The 15,808-nt window shown below is 31.1% G+C and overlaps 1 protein-coding gene across 1 annotated transcript in view; it reads left to right on the top strand.

The window, feature by feature from the left end:
• Positions 1 to 13,891, top strand: part of LOC145303937 (uncharacterized) — a 54,587-nt gene extending 40,696 nt beyond the window's left edge. Inside the window, exons 6-9 of the mRNA XM_080145602.1 lie at positions 2,012 to 2,119; positions 2,243 to 2,304; positions 2,523 to 2,680; positions 12,976 to 13,891. Coding sequence (XP_080001728.1) covers positions 2,012 to 2,119; positions 2,243 to 2,304; positions 2,523 to 2,680; positions 12,976 to 13,024 — 377 coding nt within the window. The 3' untranslated portion in view covers positions 13,025 to 13,891. The remainder of the gene's footprint in view (positions 1 to 2,011; positions 2,120 to 2,242; positions 2,305 to 2,522; positions 2,681 to 12,975) is intronic.
• Positions 13,892 to 15,808: the final 1,917 nt, after the last annotated feature.

Raw genomic sequence — 15,808 nt, forward strand, 5'->3', positions numbered from 1 at the left:
ACTTTTCTACTGTAAACAAATGTTCCTGTAAATCTGAAATGCTTGTAACAGCTGCGCTACTTATGGATATAGTATCATTATGAAAAATTCATTCGGCACCTCAAAAAGATTTACATTTAAGAAGTAAGGTGTGCGTTTATTTCCGCTTATAATAATTTTCGCATTGTTTTTTTTGGTAGCACAAAAAAAAACAAATAGGAGTGTGTACATACGTTTGATGGGAGACCAGGTACGTGCACGCCGTCCATCCTGCACCGTGCATCAATGACCCTGGGAGCTACACCAGAAGAGTCCTACTGTGCTGGAAAGGTCCCAGGGTAGATGCCAGACTGAATTCTGGTCACTTTCCCCAGTCCAGGGGGTTTGGGTGGGGCTAACAATCCTTCCCTAGAAAAAACCTGCTTATGTTCAACCCGCACAAAGTAATGACCAATTTAACTTTGGGCTCGTGAACATACGTTTGATATTGAAAGATCGGGGCTATGGGGAAAGGGGAAGTTTGTTAGGTTGTAATAATATGCGGTTCTAGTAATATGATAATATAATACATATGCGGAAGTGAATCCACACAAAGTATTAAGTTTATGCATCAAGAATAAAATTATATCATTTTGAATAAAATATTCTTATAATCAAAATCTGGACGTTTAATATTCCGAATCACGATAAATTAGAATTATCAGAGGATTAAAAGGAAGAAAATTATGCACAATTTATTATAATTACAAATGTATATAATTCTCCATTCTAGGGAAGCTTTATTTAAGCCTCAGGGTGGTTTTAGGCTATTATGTGTTTAAATTTAAGTATTTAAGTAGTCAGACAATTTTCAAAAAAAATTTCATGTTGGTGGTGCCCGTCCCCCACCCCCTTCACCCCCTTATAAATGTAAATATTCAAATAGCAAGTCAAGTAAGTGTATATGATTATTGTAATTCAACAAATTTTGGACGCACTATAAAAGAATTTTTCAAACTAGAAGAATAGACATTTGTAAACTACGGGAAAAGAAATTTGCATAAATTATTACCCTTATTTAAAAGTAACAGGATGTTTGTCTGTCAAACTATGCGCCCACTAAGATAAGTAAACTGTTAGAACGTTTGTTCCACAATGTTCAAGGAAGTATCCTATTGGTCCAGGCAAAACTAACAGCTAATAAAAATAAGAAGAAAATGACCAATTCCTAAATTTAAGGCACAGTAAGAGAAGTAGCTAAAACGTGAATGTATTACAATGCCATTATAACATCAAACACACCCCTTTTTAAGTTTATTCCATCTGTTTGTCAGTTTAAAATAGTCCTATTAGTTTCAATTCTCGTAAATTACTGATGATGATCACTGTAAAAATTAAGTTTAATTCATAAAGTGTAGTCTAGCTGTTTGTTTAGTTCAGCTTCGCTTTTATATGTTGTGCATCCTTGTTTTAAAGGCCCTAGTATCTAAATGAGTACGGTAAATGTGTAATCAACACTTTAAGTGAGACTACCATATATAGTAAACATGTATTACAGAATAGATTGGGAGATAGAAAGATAGATATACATATAGATAGATAGCTAGATTGATAGTATAGCCACCATATTCAGTAACATGACTGATTTAACAGTTTAGCCATGCAATTGATTTATATCTTGATATCAAATTGATGAAAAACTATAAGTTTTGAATTTTTATAAAAAATTTAAATTTATGTTTAAACTTATAGCTACGCCCCTAGAGGCCTCTAGTGGCTCTTAAAGGGGGGGGGGGGGGGTGAGTCGACCCATCCCAATTTAAAACTTAAGTTAAATAGTTATAAACCTTCCTAGGGCATATATGAAGCTACACTGTAAAGGATAACCATATATGTTCAGCGGTTAGCAAGAACCTTCAGTACAGACAGACAAACACACATTCAAATATCCTTTTACTTTATTTCAAAGATACTAGAATCTGTGTCCACCTGTTGGTCTCCTGGTCAGAGAGATACTGATTATTTTTGTGATTAATTTATATTTATATACTAGGATCTGTGTCCACCTGTTGGTCTCCTGGCCAGAGAGATACTGATTGTCCTGGTAATGGTCTGTGTTGTTTTGATGGATGCGCCAACACCTGTGATGGCCAGCCCATTGGTAAGTTATTTGAAACAAATTTATATTCTATCATATCATTTCAATTTTTTTTATTTACAAAAAAAACATTACTTTTCAAAACAACAAAGAAATTATTTTTAACTAATTGTTCACTTTTTTTAGCTAAACCATCAAATGAACCAGTTGTAGATGAACAGCCCGGATATAATTACGAAGAACCAGAGGTATAGTTCTCAAATTCGAATATTTTAACCGTAACTGATAATTTATATAGGTACAACGGTTGCGCCCCAAATATCTAGGGACTCTATATTCCAAGCAAAAGGAATGGACTGAAAATTTCATAAAACCACCCCAAGATTTAAATCTAAAAAATATCCTAAATTATATTCTATCTCTCTTTTTGACATTTAATAGGTAATAAAATTAATTTTTATTTTAGAACCCACTGAGACCCCCAAGACCCAGCCCAACCACCACTCCCCGCCCTACCCCAGCTCCCACCACACCAAGGCCCACGACAGAGCCCCCCCTAGCACTGTATGGTCCCCCCGCAAGGTCTGGACGTCAAGGAAGAAGATTCCCCAGCAGAAATAACAGGTACATGGGTAGAAAGTGGATATGTGGATGGATGTTTGGATGGGTAGATAAATAGATATATAGATGGATAGAATTTTAAACATTTTTGTAGGCCAAAGCACTCCTACGACTCTCATTTTTCGTGTTTATTTAACTTGGGCTATGTTAGGTTAGTTTATATTGTATATAGGGTTAGGACCCCTGGAAGGGTTATTTTTTAATTAAGAAAAAAACTAAATAAATACCTTTCTTTCTTTTTTTCTTTAACAAGGATGAAAACACCCATAAAAGCAAAGCACTGAAACGGTAGGACAAACTGACATCAACACTTGTATAGTGTCAGAACTGAATAATTAGAATATAAGTGTATAAGAGTCGAAGCAAAATTGTAAGTAAATTTGTTGAAAAACTGCTTGATACAGGTTAATGTTTATGGTCATACTTACATTTTTAGGGCTTAATTATAGAGTTGCTTTGCTTATAACATTATACTTTGTTGTCCCAGAATCAATATACCAAAAATCAGACCAATCGGATAATTAGATCACTAAAAAATTTGTTGTTAAAAAAGAAAAAAAATATCAACATGTTTAAAATGGACGTACGGACATTCTGGTAATGATTATAGAGTTGTTACGCTTGCTAAATCGTACCTAACTACTACAGGAATCACCATGCAAAGTTTGAAATAGATAGGACAATTTTAATATGCCTAAATTAACGAAAAAAGCTATCTGTCTCTGACGGACGGACGGACCGACCTGGATTATAGAAAAGCTTTGATTTTAAAAATCAGGGGGGGGGGGGCATTATTTTGAAATTAAGAGTTTTTCGTGTTGTTTTATCACGTGATAGGTTACGTTTGGTTAAATTGGATACAGGGTTAAGACACCGCAATTATAGGTCCCGCAGGGCTAGGGTATTCAATATTCATATAGAAAAAATATCCCTCCTCCTTACTTTCAATTTATTTATTATTCTAGTTAGACATTTTTTAGGGAAAGCATCGAAATTTCAGATATCTATTTATTTGATACCATAAAAAAAAGATTGTAATATAGATGGATTGGACAAATAGAGAAACAATATGAAATTGTTTTGCTCAGGTCATAGGTATGCGCCTCGTAAATTCCTAAGTTTCCTATTTATCCTTGACTTAGTCTTTAAAGTCTGATTGTGTATCCAATAATATTACCAAAAAATCTTCCAATTATTAGCCAAAAAATCTGCCAAAGAAACTTACAGTAATTAATATATTTTTTTCTATTGATTTGCACATGGAATGAATACATAGAACTTTAAAAAATAATCGGGTATTGTCGGTTTCCTGACATCGCCTCTAAAGGGGCGTTTCATCGTATTTTCACATTATCTTTTCTCCTATTTCTAGCGCCTGCTCGGGGCTCTAACCCTGCGGGGCCAATTACCTAAATCTTATATTCTAGTCAAATACTTTATGACTGTTTGTATGAACACTCTTTAGACAAAACGTGGTACAATTTAATTCTAAATAGAGACCTGTCTAAGGGTCATCCATTTGGACGACAAGATTTTTTTAAACCTTCTTAAAGTAATGTCATCACCCTATCGTATTTTCCTAAAATAGATTGCAATTTTGTCTTTTTAACTTTTACAATTCTCTATCCTGTTACATAAAGTAGTAAAGTTTTTATCTCATGTTTAAAGTTTTAAAAACTAATTAACCGATCGAGTCCTCAATTTTAGGGAAGCTTTACTTAGATCCCGGGATGGTTTGAGGCTACCCAATATTTAGATTTAGTTTTAGGCAATTTGTTTAATTTTCCCTACCCTTTTTACTCAGTGCTCATAAGTGCTAGGGACGCAACCTTTAGTACTAGATATAAGAGCTAATCACAAACGGTTTATTAGGGACCCTTTAAAAATAAGGGTATCTTAAGCTTTACTTTAGTTTGGGGGAGATAGGCTACACTTAAATTTAGTAATGTCAAGCTTAAGTAAAGATTTTGATAGGCATACTTTAGCCTTACATAAACCTCTCATAAACAAGTGTACATAAGCCTGTACTAAACCTTCCTTATTACATCAACTTGCAATAAAAAATAGGAATATTTTAAAATCTTCTTAACTTATCCTTTATGTATTTGTTTATGTAAAATAACGTGGATTTAAAAAAAAAGTATTTCATAAATAAATTACAGTTCTCTTTGCATTATTTGTAAGAATTTTAGAAATGAACTCTTTGTATGATTAAAAGTTCATAAAGGCAAAGAGAAAAAAGTAAAAGAGGGGAATCAAGGGAATTTAAGAATGGACAAAATCAGTAGGCCTGGCCATTTTTGCTGTGCTAAACCATATTGTTGTTGCACCTCTTTCCAAACTAAAAGAATTTAAAGAAGATTAATTAACTTTTGTTATAAAATTTTGATATTAAATTGTTAAAAAAATATTTTAAACCTTTTTCTACTAATATCGTGGATTTAAAAGATTTTTATTAGCAAAGTTACTATATAATATGAATTTATGTCTGTCCATCTGAAACATTTAGGGGAAATTTAATATTTGAGAAAGCCATTTTGGTTCAATTGCTTTTAATAGAAAAGGTTCTGATTGATTTGAAAACAATTTATTTTATCTTTTATCTTCATTTTAATTTCAACATTAAATGAAAATATGCTTAAAAATTATATTGGAAAAGATGTTGTCTTAACTCTTATTAGTTTTCCTCATGACATTATAAGGCTGCACCACCAATGTATTTTTCCCCTCTCTCTTTTACTTTACTTACTGCTTCTCTTTTCCCCCCAATTGTTTATATCTACCCTTTTCAACTGATTCCCCCCAATAAGTGTACCTTAATTTTGTGTTAACACTCACTAGGCCAATCCTCCCCCCACCTCCCCCCCTTAGTGTTCTTCATTTTGGGTTTAAAAGTTATCATGATTGAGGCTGTACATTTGTATCTTACGTTTTTTTTCCTTTTTTCCCATTAATCTTAATCTAGTTTTTGCTACTTTAAAGATAGCATTTTATTTCTTTTCTCCCTTAATCTTGTTTTTAATACTTTAAAGATAACATTTGTTTAGCTGATTTATAAAAACTCTTCCTATCTTTTCTGTAAAAGATAGGATACCCTAAGAAAAAATAAGGCTTTCCTTATTTTATTTAAATAATAATGAATGAAATTCTTTCTTAGCTAGACAATTTGATAGATTTTTTTAACAAAACATATTGTAGATTAAATTTAACTTTACTACAACAGAAAAAAATTAACAATCTATTTGCATGAATTTGTCTATTGGATGTACTCTTTGCATTTTTCCTTTCTTATTAGAGAGTTGCTAAACAAGAATGACAACATCAATAAAAGCGAAGCTCTAAATTTGTAAACAATTATAATGTAAAATTGATTAAATGCAAGATAATGACATACACACATTTTTTAGGAATCATTATTTCAAATATAAGATCAAGATGATAGGATAACTAAATAATTAAAGTTTTTATAAAAAAAGTTTTAAAAATCAGTATGTTTAAAATGAACATGTGGGCATTTGGATAACGATTATAGAGTTGCTAAATCGTATCTAACTATTACAGGAAACATTATTTGAAATTGATAGGATAATTCTTATATGCCTAAATTAATAATATGAGCTATCAGATACAGATGGACGGACTTACCCTTATTATAGAAAAGCTTCGCTTTTTAAAAGAGAAGTACAAAGTTGCATTCTCTCAATTAAATTTGTTATGTAATTACATTTATGTTCCCAATCTTATTAGTATTGTTATTTTTAAAATTTTAGATTTTAGGAACCTGCCTTAATTGAATAGATATAGGACATTTAGATACACATTTTCTAATGCAGCCAATAGGAAAACAATGTAGCAATAATTCGGCCATATTATTGGTTAAAAATTGTGCAGATTTTTGTACAAAAGTGAGGACGTCAAAATATGTGGGGAAGGGGGGGGGGGGGGGGAGGGATGGTTGTTTATCTTCCTAAAAATGCTTTGAAAAAATTTTTTTTTTATTACCCTCACAATAAAATCTTTACCAACATTTGATGAAGGGGTAAATAATTTTTAGTAGTGAAGCTACTCTTTAGATCCAAATGTTTGTCTATCGGTCAGTTTGTCCTTCAAAGACAAAAATGTAGAGAATATGATTATCTCATCTCCTATTCAAGATATACAGCAGTAACTTTTTGTCAACACTCTCATATTAAGAAGTATAATTATCTATTAACCCTTACAGATCAGGGGGGGGTCATATTGACCCCCCCCCCCCCTCTATTTTTTTCAAAGTCATTTTTTTGTAGGTAAGATAGAGAGTTGTGACTTCATGACTTTTTAAGTTTAGTAATTATATGTCAGCAAGAGTTGATCTTATAAGGATATCTAGTCTGTGTCGGTCATGGCGTCCGGTCAAAGTCAATTAGGTGGCACCAAAGAAGGTGTATTTACTTTTATTTTTATAGCTAGCCGGTGCTTTTAGTAAGTAGTAGATGTAAATTTTTCCATAGAATTCAGATATGCAATCGGTTTTTTTGTAGACCTCTTATTTTTAAAGTAATGTAAGTTTTTTTTTAAAAAATTAAGTCGATTTTAAGGTACTAAAATGCAACAAAAAAAAGAAAGAAAATGGCCATTATGAACAAAAATGGTAAAATCTTTAATTTGACACCTTACTTTTTAAATTCTGTCAGGTAATTATTAAAAAAATCGATTTTTTAAAACCCACAAGAATAAAAACTTTGAACTTAATTTTATCATTACCCAGGCATAAGAAATAGGCGTTATATATACTGTTAGAATGAGAAAAATATTACAAATCCATTCTAAGCAAAATTGAAATAAAAAGTTTACACTATAGTATATAAACTACAATAAAAGGAATTATATAAAAATATTATGTTATATTATACAGGCAACCATCTTATTTCTTATTTTGAGAATAAAAATGGGAAGGGGGTAAAGAGGGGATGAAGAAAGTGTTGCTTGTACAAAATAATATATTAGGCCATTTTTTATTTTTTTACTTTTTTTCAATTTTGCTTATAATGGATTCATAATATTTTTCTGATTCTAAAGGTATATATGAACCCATATTTTTTATACCTGTGTAATGATAAAATTAAGTTCAAAGTTTTTATTCTCGTGGGTTTTAAAAAATCAATTTTTTCAATAATTACCTGACAAAATTCAAAAAGTAAGGTGTCAAATTAAAGATCTTACTATTTTTGTTCATAATGCCCATTTTCTTCCTTTTTTTTGTTGCGTTTTGGTACCTTAAGATCGACTTAATTTTAAAAAAACAAACTTAATTATTTTAAAAATTGCATAACTGAATTCTATGAAAAATTTTACATCAACTACTTAATAAAAGCACCGGCTTATATAAAAATGTATAATTACTAAACTTAAAAAGTCATGATGTAATGAAGGCAAGTGACATTGAAAAAACTAGAGGGGGGCGGCTAATTTAGCCCCCCCAATCTGTAAGGGTTAATTTCTTATTGCTTTAAGGGAAACATCCATGGTAATTGGAGTGCTTTTTAGCAGGTTTTTGGCTATAGGACTACTTCCTAGAGTATTTAAAGCTAAAGAATCAGGAAAAAATATATCATCTAAAAATTTTGTTGCCCAAATTATTGAATTTAAACAAATACATCTAAATAATCAAAAGCATTTCAGAAATTTATATCATCTAAACATTTTGTTGCTGAAATTATCAAAATGAAACTTATACAGTTACAAATAAACAAAAGGGTTTGTCTTACACCTCTATATGTATGACAGAATTTGGTGCCAGAAAGACCATCTAGATCTTATATATCTATTCATTGGATGTCAAAGCTCTTCCCACCTCTACCTGCTTTCTTTTGAATTAAGAACCTTAGGCATCGCTAACTTTAATGTAAGCCTACCTTAAAGTTGTACTAAAAAAGCTTACATAAATTTGAAAGTAACCTTTATCAACCCTCCCCCCCCCCCCCCACCACCACCCTTCCCTATTAATTTCTACCTGCTTTCTTTGCAAAGAAAGGTTTAGGAATCCCTAACTATTTATGTAAAGGTAGCTTAATCCCCTTCCTATTTTCGATGCCCCTACCTTATATGAATCATCCCTTTTGATCCACTTCTCCATCAAAAATCCTAGGGTATCTTATCAAAAAAAGGTACCTTAACTAATTTTAAAAATAATAAGAAATAAAATTCTTTCTTAGGATGACAATTTGATGTTTTTTCAACAAAACTTTGTGTGGATTATTTTTAATTTTACTATAATAGAAAAACAAACTATAAGGATAGATCATCTAGAACTAAAAGCTACTCTTTGTAATAAACATATAAAATTTGTTAACATGTGGCTCTTTGTAGATTTTAATTTTAACATCTATATAGATGTTCATACATTTTAACAAAAAAGTATCATAGGTTCAACACTTGCCTATTTCTAATATTTGATTATATGTCATGTTTTTTACCTATATTTTACATGGTGCCTTTACCAAGCTCAGAAATCACTCTCTACAAAACGTTTTTTTTTAACCTTTCTTTATAAATCTAACAACTTTAAAGCTTAGAGGGGTTGTAGCTATTAAGTATAACACAGACAGGACTTGAATAGAAACTACTTAAAAACTAATGAAAGCTATATAATTTTTATGATTTTTTAGCTAAAAGAACAGTTAGCTGTTTTAAATAATAACCTTTAAAAAAATATTCTACCAAGAAAGTACAAAAGTATAGTATAATGAACCAATAGATATAGTAGATCTAGATGGTAAATCGGGCCCAATAAGTTGTGAAACTTAATAAGAAATATCCAAAGAGGTAACTTTATCCCAAGAAAGTTAACTATTTAAAGATGACTTCTTATATATGTTATGTCATATATGCTTTAAATCATGCGAGGGAAGAAATTTTTTAACCATATGACCAAAGCAAAGGCTTATCCTATGAAAGACTATTTATAGATGATTCATTTTGCGAATGATATCAAAGGATAATTGCTCTTTCTAACCAAATTATGGTAGATTGATCCTCCCCTGTATTCCTATTGGCTGAATTTGGGAGTATGTATCTAGATTATACCTTTTAATAATTCTTACTTGATAATTTCTTTATTGGTGTTCCTTTATTTCTTCAAATCTTGAATGACAGCTTTAAATGACTTATTTTTGATTACATTTTTTTAAGGCAATGCTTCGCCTATCTATTATGAAGTGTTGATTTAGGGAAAAGAGAACACTGAAAACATATTTTACTGTGCTAAGAAAATTGCTAATAAAACATCACATGTTTTATTTTAATAGAGAAAGAGGGGACAATGGGCTATTTATTACCAGCTTATACCAATAACGAAATTAATTTGAAAAAATTACAAACATTAACACTTGTATAGTGTCAGAACTGAATAATCAGAATATAAATGTATACGAGTCGAAACAAAATTGTAAGTAAATTTGTTGAAAAACTGCTTGATACAGAATAATGTTTATGGACATACTTACATTTTAAGGACTTGATAGAGTTGCTTTGCTTATACTATTGTTCTTTGTTGTCCCAGGAATCAATATACCAAAAAGCAGATCAAAGGGATAATTAGATCACATAAAAAATTGTTGTTAAAAAAGTAGAAAAATCAACATGTTTAAAATGGACGTACGGACATTCTGGTGATGATTATAGAGTTGCTATGCTTTCTAAATCGTACCTAACTACTACAGGAATCATCATGCAAAGTTTGAAATCAATAGGACAATTCTAACATGCCTGAATTAACAAATAAAAGCTATCTATCTTGGACGGACCGACCCTAATTATAGAAAAGCCTCGCTTTTAAAATCATCCTGTACAAAACATTTTGAAGCAATTCATATAAATCTAATATCTTTAGAGGGGTAGCCAAAAGATATGGTGTATGTCTGTCTGTGTGTGTAGGACTGGACTAAGAACTACGCATGAAAACAGTTTTTAGTATCTTTAAAAGTTTTTTAAAGCAAGAATAAGATTCCTTTTTTTAAAATATAACTAATGGCATATAAGAAGCTTCCATGAAAAGAAACCTATTCATTCCAGAAGCTAGCAAGATATTTTAAACATCCTTGATTATATCTCTTTTTTTATGACCATTGTATTTACCTTCACTTTTACTTTATTTCTAAAATAGCAGCTACGCCCCTAGAGGCCTCTAGTGGCACTTTAGATGTTTTTATTTGTTAAAGTCTCTACATTACTTCTTTATTTTACGATAATTCTCTTTATGTTACAATGAAGTCTCCCATATATTTTAAATATTTCGATTTTTTGTCATTTCTCTTGGGAGGTTGGTTGTACCCTCTCCCAAAATAGTCATAAACCTTCCCAGAAACCATTAGAATCTACATATTAAGGAGAACCCGATCAGTTCAGCGTTTAGCGAGATCCTTTGGTACAGACACACAGACAAATAAACATCCTGCTACTTTAGTATACGGATTTTAGCGCATCTGAAGGAACACAAATGAATATTATATCAATCAGTTAAATGTAGATGAAATCAGGGATCTAAAGGGATAAGACAATAGTAGATAAATTGATACCCCGCCCAAATTGAATTTTGGGATGCCTAGGCAAAATTTTTGAATTTTGATCTACCTCCCCCCCATATAAAAAAGGCTTGGACGTCCTTGTACTGTACAATTAGTGGTTGAAACGGCTGGATATTAAGATTTATGAACATACCAATTAAATTTCGAAAAAAAGTCCCAAAAGTTATTAAGCTATTGAATAAGAAAACGTTATAATACAAATTTGGGGACTAATGTAATATTTTAGAAAGCCCAATGATCCCTCCCTCCCTGGATTAAATGAGAATTTGTACTTGCTTTCTACCTGACTTAACTAGATAAGATACCTTTTATATTTTAAGTATACCTAAGTAATTTTATGTAACCCTAATTAAATAATTAAAAAATAAAATTTAAAAATATGAAAGATAAGTCTTAATTAGAGTAAAGTTTTTTTCGTCTACATAAATAGAAAAAAAGAAACATTATAAATAACTAAAAGTGTACTCATTGTAATAAAATTTGAATTATAGCTCTTTAAATGTAGAATCAAATAATTACATCTATTTTGTTGTTCATTCATTTTAACGAAAAAAAAATAATTTGCAAATGTTTAGCACACCTGCCCATTTCCAATATTTGAATATGATTTGTGTTTTTTATATATATTGGGGAGGTTAATTTACCATATTTTCAACTAAAAAAATCACCCTATAAAAAATATTTTGAAGTAACCATTCCTTATAATTATGAAAATAAAAAAATATCTTTAAAGAGGCCTTAGATGGTTAATTGCTATTATGTATAACACAGATAGGATGTATGTGGCAGAATTTACAAGGAACTGTGCTCAAAAACTTAAAAAAGATAGAAATATTTTTTAAAAATCTTTAGTTAGAAAAACAATTGGCTGTTTTAAGACATAACCAAAAAGGTACTCGTGTATCAAACCTGATTTTTCTTGACCTAACTTAATGTAACTAAGAACAAAATAGGAACCCCTAGTAAACTTCATCAGGTACCTTAAAGCTTCCCTAAGTCTTACTTAACATTACTACATTTAGGAATACTTAACAATAACTTAGAAACTTCAAAGGGATACTTAACTAAAAGCTTACATAAGCCTGACATAAGAAAATACCATTAGGAACACTTATCTTCGTTCGTGATTCTCACTATAATGTCTAAACATAGTACGTTTATTGGAAATAATATTTTGTAGTCTCTCTTTTTAAAAAAATACAATAGGGTCTTCATTCCTACGTGACAAAACGTTCATGACCAATGAATTTGTTTGGCAAAGAGAAAACTAAAAATTTCAATTTTGTATTTCCGCCCAGGGTTGTCGGGTTCGAGTCTGACACACAAAAGTGTCATACTAAAGATGTTGAATATATTTTCTACAATTACAGTATTGATAAGTCAGGCATGTGATAATTAAGGGTAAGGGTAAGGTGAATACCCTTACCCCTAAACAGTAGCAAGTACATTAATAAACAGTTAGGTCTTGTACAAAAAGGTCGTCCAGTTAAATGGTTTGGTTAAGGAAGTTCATCTGTTTTATAGAATCAATAGCATTGTGGTTCTCAATTGATTGCTTGTTCAGTTCAGTGTTCATCTCGACAATGTAAAAATTCCTGAAACTTTAAATTTTACCTTTCCTGCTTTCCGCAGATTTTCAAAGACATAATAGAAAATTGGGACAGGGACTTTGCCATGTAGGGAAAGTAAAATATAGTCACTTTTATCATTTTACTTTAATACTTATATTTTTAGGCGTCAGGGAAGACGAGTAAAGAACAGAAAGCCAGTTATTTTTGTTTAAAATTATAATTAATAACCAATTTTTATTAGTAAATTAATAACATTGTGATAACTTTTCAATTGTGGGCAATTTTCTGAAAATTCAAGTCATTCATTTTTATAAAAAATCTTTGGGCATATTTTAATTCTAGTCGCCTTATATCAAAAAACAAAATAATATTAATCTAAAAACCAGTCCGTTTGTTAGTGATTGGTCTGTGGACAGGCCGAATTAGAATCAGTTGCCGCTGTATAGGCCTATACGACAAATATGGCTTGTTTGCAGTCAAGTTACTATGAAACTGTTAGATAACTGATTTTTCATACAACCAAGATAATTATTTCCTTTTCTTCCTAAATATGTATTGCCCTCACCAAATTTTTAAATCTAAAAATCTCCTTTAAAATAGCTTTAATTTTAGTAGAAGCCCAGAAATAGCAAAAATTTTCAAATAGGTATACCATTAATATTTATAATCACATAGGTGAACTTTAACATTTCAGTATACCTATCTTTTTACATAATTTCACCTAACAATTTTAAAAATTATTTTATTATCCTAAATCTCCTATTTTAGTACAATACTGTATATCACGTAACACCCCCCAACCAAACCATATTTATATCCTATAAAAATTGCTATTAAAGCAATCCTATCATAATGTATTTTTTTTGTACCATAATTATTTTTCTTGAAAATCTTTCATTAATTCTTATACTTTTACCCTACTAAATCCTCAAAACAAAAATGTTAGATTGTCAAGAATATTAATTAGAATTATATTACCTAGTTATTAAATAATAAAATGATGTTTTTTGTGTGTATTAAAATATGTTTTTTGACTGTCCAGTGTATTTTTGTTAGAACTAAATAAATGTAAAAATTCATAGATTTTTTTTTATTCTTTCTGTAAAGTTGCGTGATTTTTTATCTTCAAAATTAAAAAAATTAAGTATTTCTCTACCCAACAAAGCTACTTTGTAATGCTAATTGTCAATCCGCTTTTTTGCTTGTCTGTATGTTTTTAATATACTAGTGGCTGCGCCCCTATCATCTAGGGGAATGTATTCCAAGGGGTGTGAAAGACACATAGAATAATTCAAAACCATCCTTAGGCTTAATTTTAATATAAAATAGCTTAAAACCATCCCAGGACCTTTATGAATCTTCCCTAAAAAGGATATTTCAATCAGTTAAGTGGTTATTGAGATCTTAAGCATCAATCAAAAAAAACCTTACTACTTTATATGATAGGAGGATTAGCAGTTTCGATGTTATTAGTTTCATTACATATAAACGTTGTCGCCTTTTTTATTGACTTAATATTTAATGAAAAAAAAATAATCTATACCCTAAAAAGGTTGATTGTTAGGATAGGTTTTCAACTATACGAATGCAAAAGGGGGTGTCAATATGCCCCTTAGAATTAAAATCAATTATGCCTGCCTTCCCCTCTTTTCACCCCCACCTTATAAGTCGCAGTGCACGCCACTGTAAACTTTTATAAACTATTTTGACTTTGTATGTGATGCAATAACTAAAACTAACCTAGCTGTACTTTAACCCAACAACAACTTACCTTTAATAAGCAGTGAAGTATCACGTACCACCCCCTCCCAGAACTTTAAATTTAACTTCGAAAAAATGATATTTAGAAATTCTTCTTTTTAGAAACTGTGAGATTATTTAGAAATCCCGAGTGCATGATGATTACTTGGCAAAACAACCTACAGACAACCAACCTATTAATTACACAATCTTGTCTTAGTGCATAGTATTAAGTTGCGCCTGTTTCATGCCAAAGCATTTTCCCTACTCTAACATTACTTTAGCAGAAACTATTTTTAATGTCTTTGTTTTATGTTGAGCTGATACTCGAATCTATTACCTGTATATTGCGGAATTAAGTTTTTAAGAAAGAGGGAGGGGGTGTTATGTGCTGTTCATTGGTCGATTATAAGGATTTTTCAAACCAAACTTTATATTAACACCCCATAATCAAACAACCACAAAAATAAATTTCCTTATTCTACAAATTACAAACACTTTAGCTGTTTTACACCGCATCTATTCTTAAATAATTTAAATTAATCCGTACGTCCATTATCTAAAGATTGTACGCAGGTTATAGATCAGTCATACAAGCTATAGAGTAAGTTGCTTTGCAAATTATCAGGTTCGGCAGCTGCCTGTAAGCCTCAGGAGGGTACCACAACCCTCCTAAGAGGAATAACCCCTAGAACAAATGACAACAACCCACCTCAAGTTTTCTAGAGGTCTCTAGGGGCGTAGCCGCTATTTAGTTATATAGTAGTTTTTTAGTAGCGAAGCTACTCCATAATTCACTATGTCTGTCCGTAACGCTATGGGGGAAACGTGATTTTCTCGGCTCCTTTTCAAGATAGACTGCTGAAATTTTAAAAGAAGATTCCAATTATTTATGCCCATTTAATTTATACATTGTTTTGTCCTGGGGGCACTTTGATTTAGGGGGGGGGGGGGCAAAATTTTGCAAAATCTTCAAAATGCCCCCCCCCCTAGACAAAGTGCTTCGCACGCCACTGCCTATATCCCTTCATCATTTTTGAGCTTCGCTACTTATGGATGTTGTCATCCTTGTTATAATAGAAGAAGATTCCCCTTACTTACAATGTGTTTAAATAAACCAAATAGCATAACATCTCTTAAAATAGAGTTTGTTCTTACGTCACTCAGTAAAGGCACTGTATTTTATACAGCGTACGCCGATTAAAACGTAAAACTCTACGCAGCATACAAACTCGTGAACATGCACGGTAATATCT

Source organism: Acartia tonsa, chromosome 13 (assembly GCF_053477335.1).
Source record: "Acartia tonsa isolate MP-2025a chromosome 13, ASM5347733v1, whole genome shotgun sequence".
In the NCBI taxonomy this organism is placed as follows: domain Eukaryota; kingdom Metazoa; phylum Arthropoda; class Copepoda; order Calanoida; family Acartiidae; genus Acartia; species Acartia tonsa.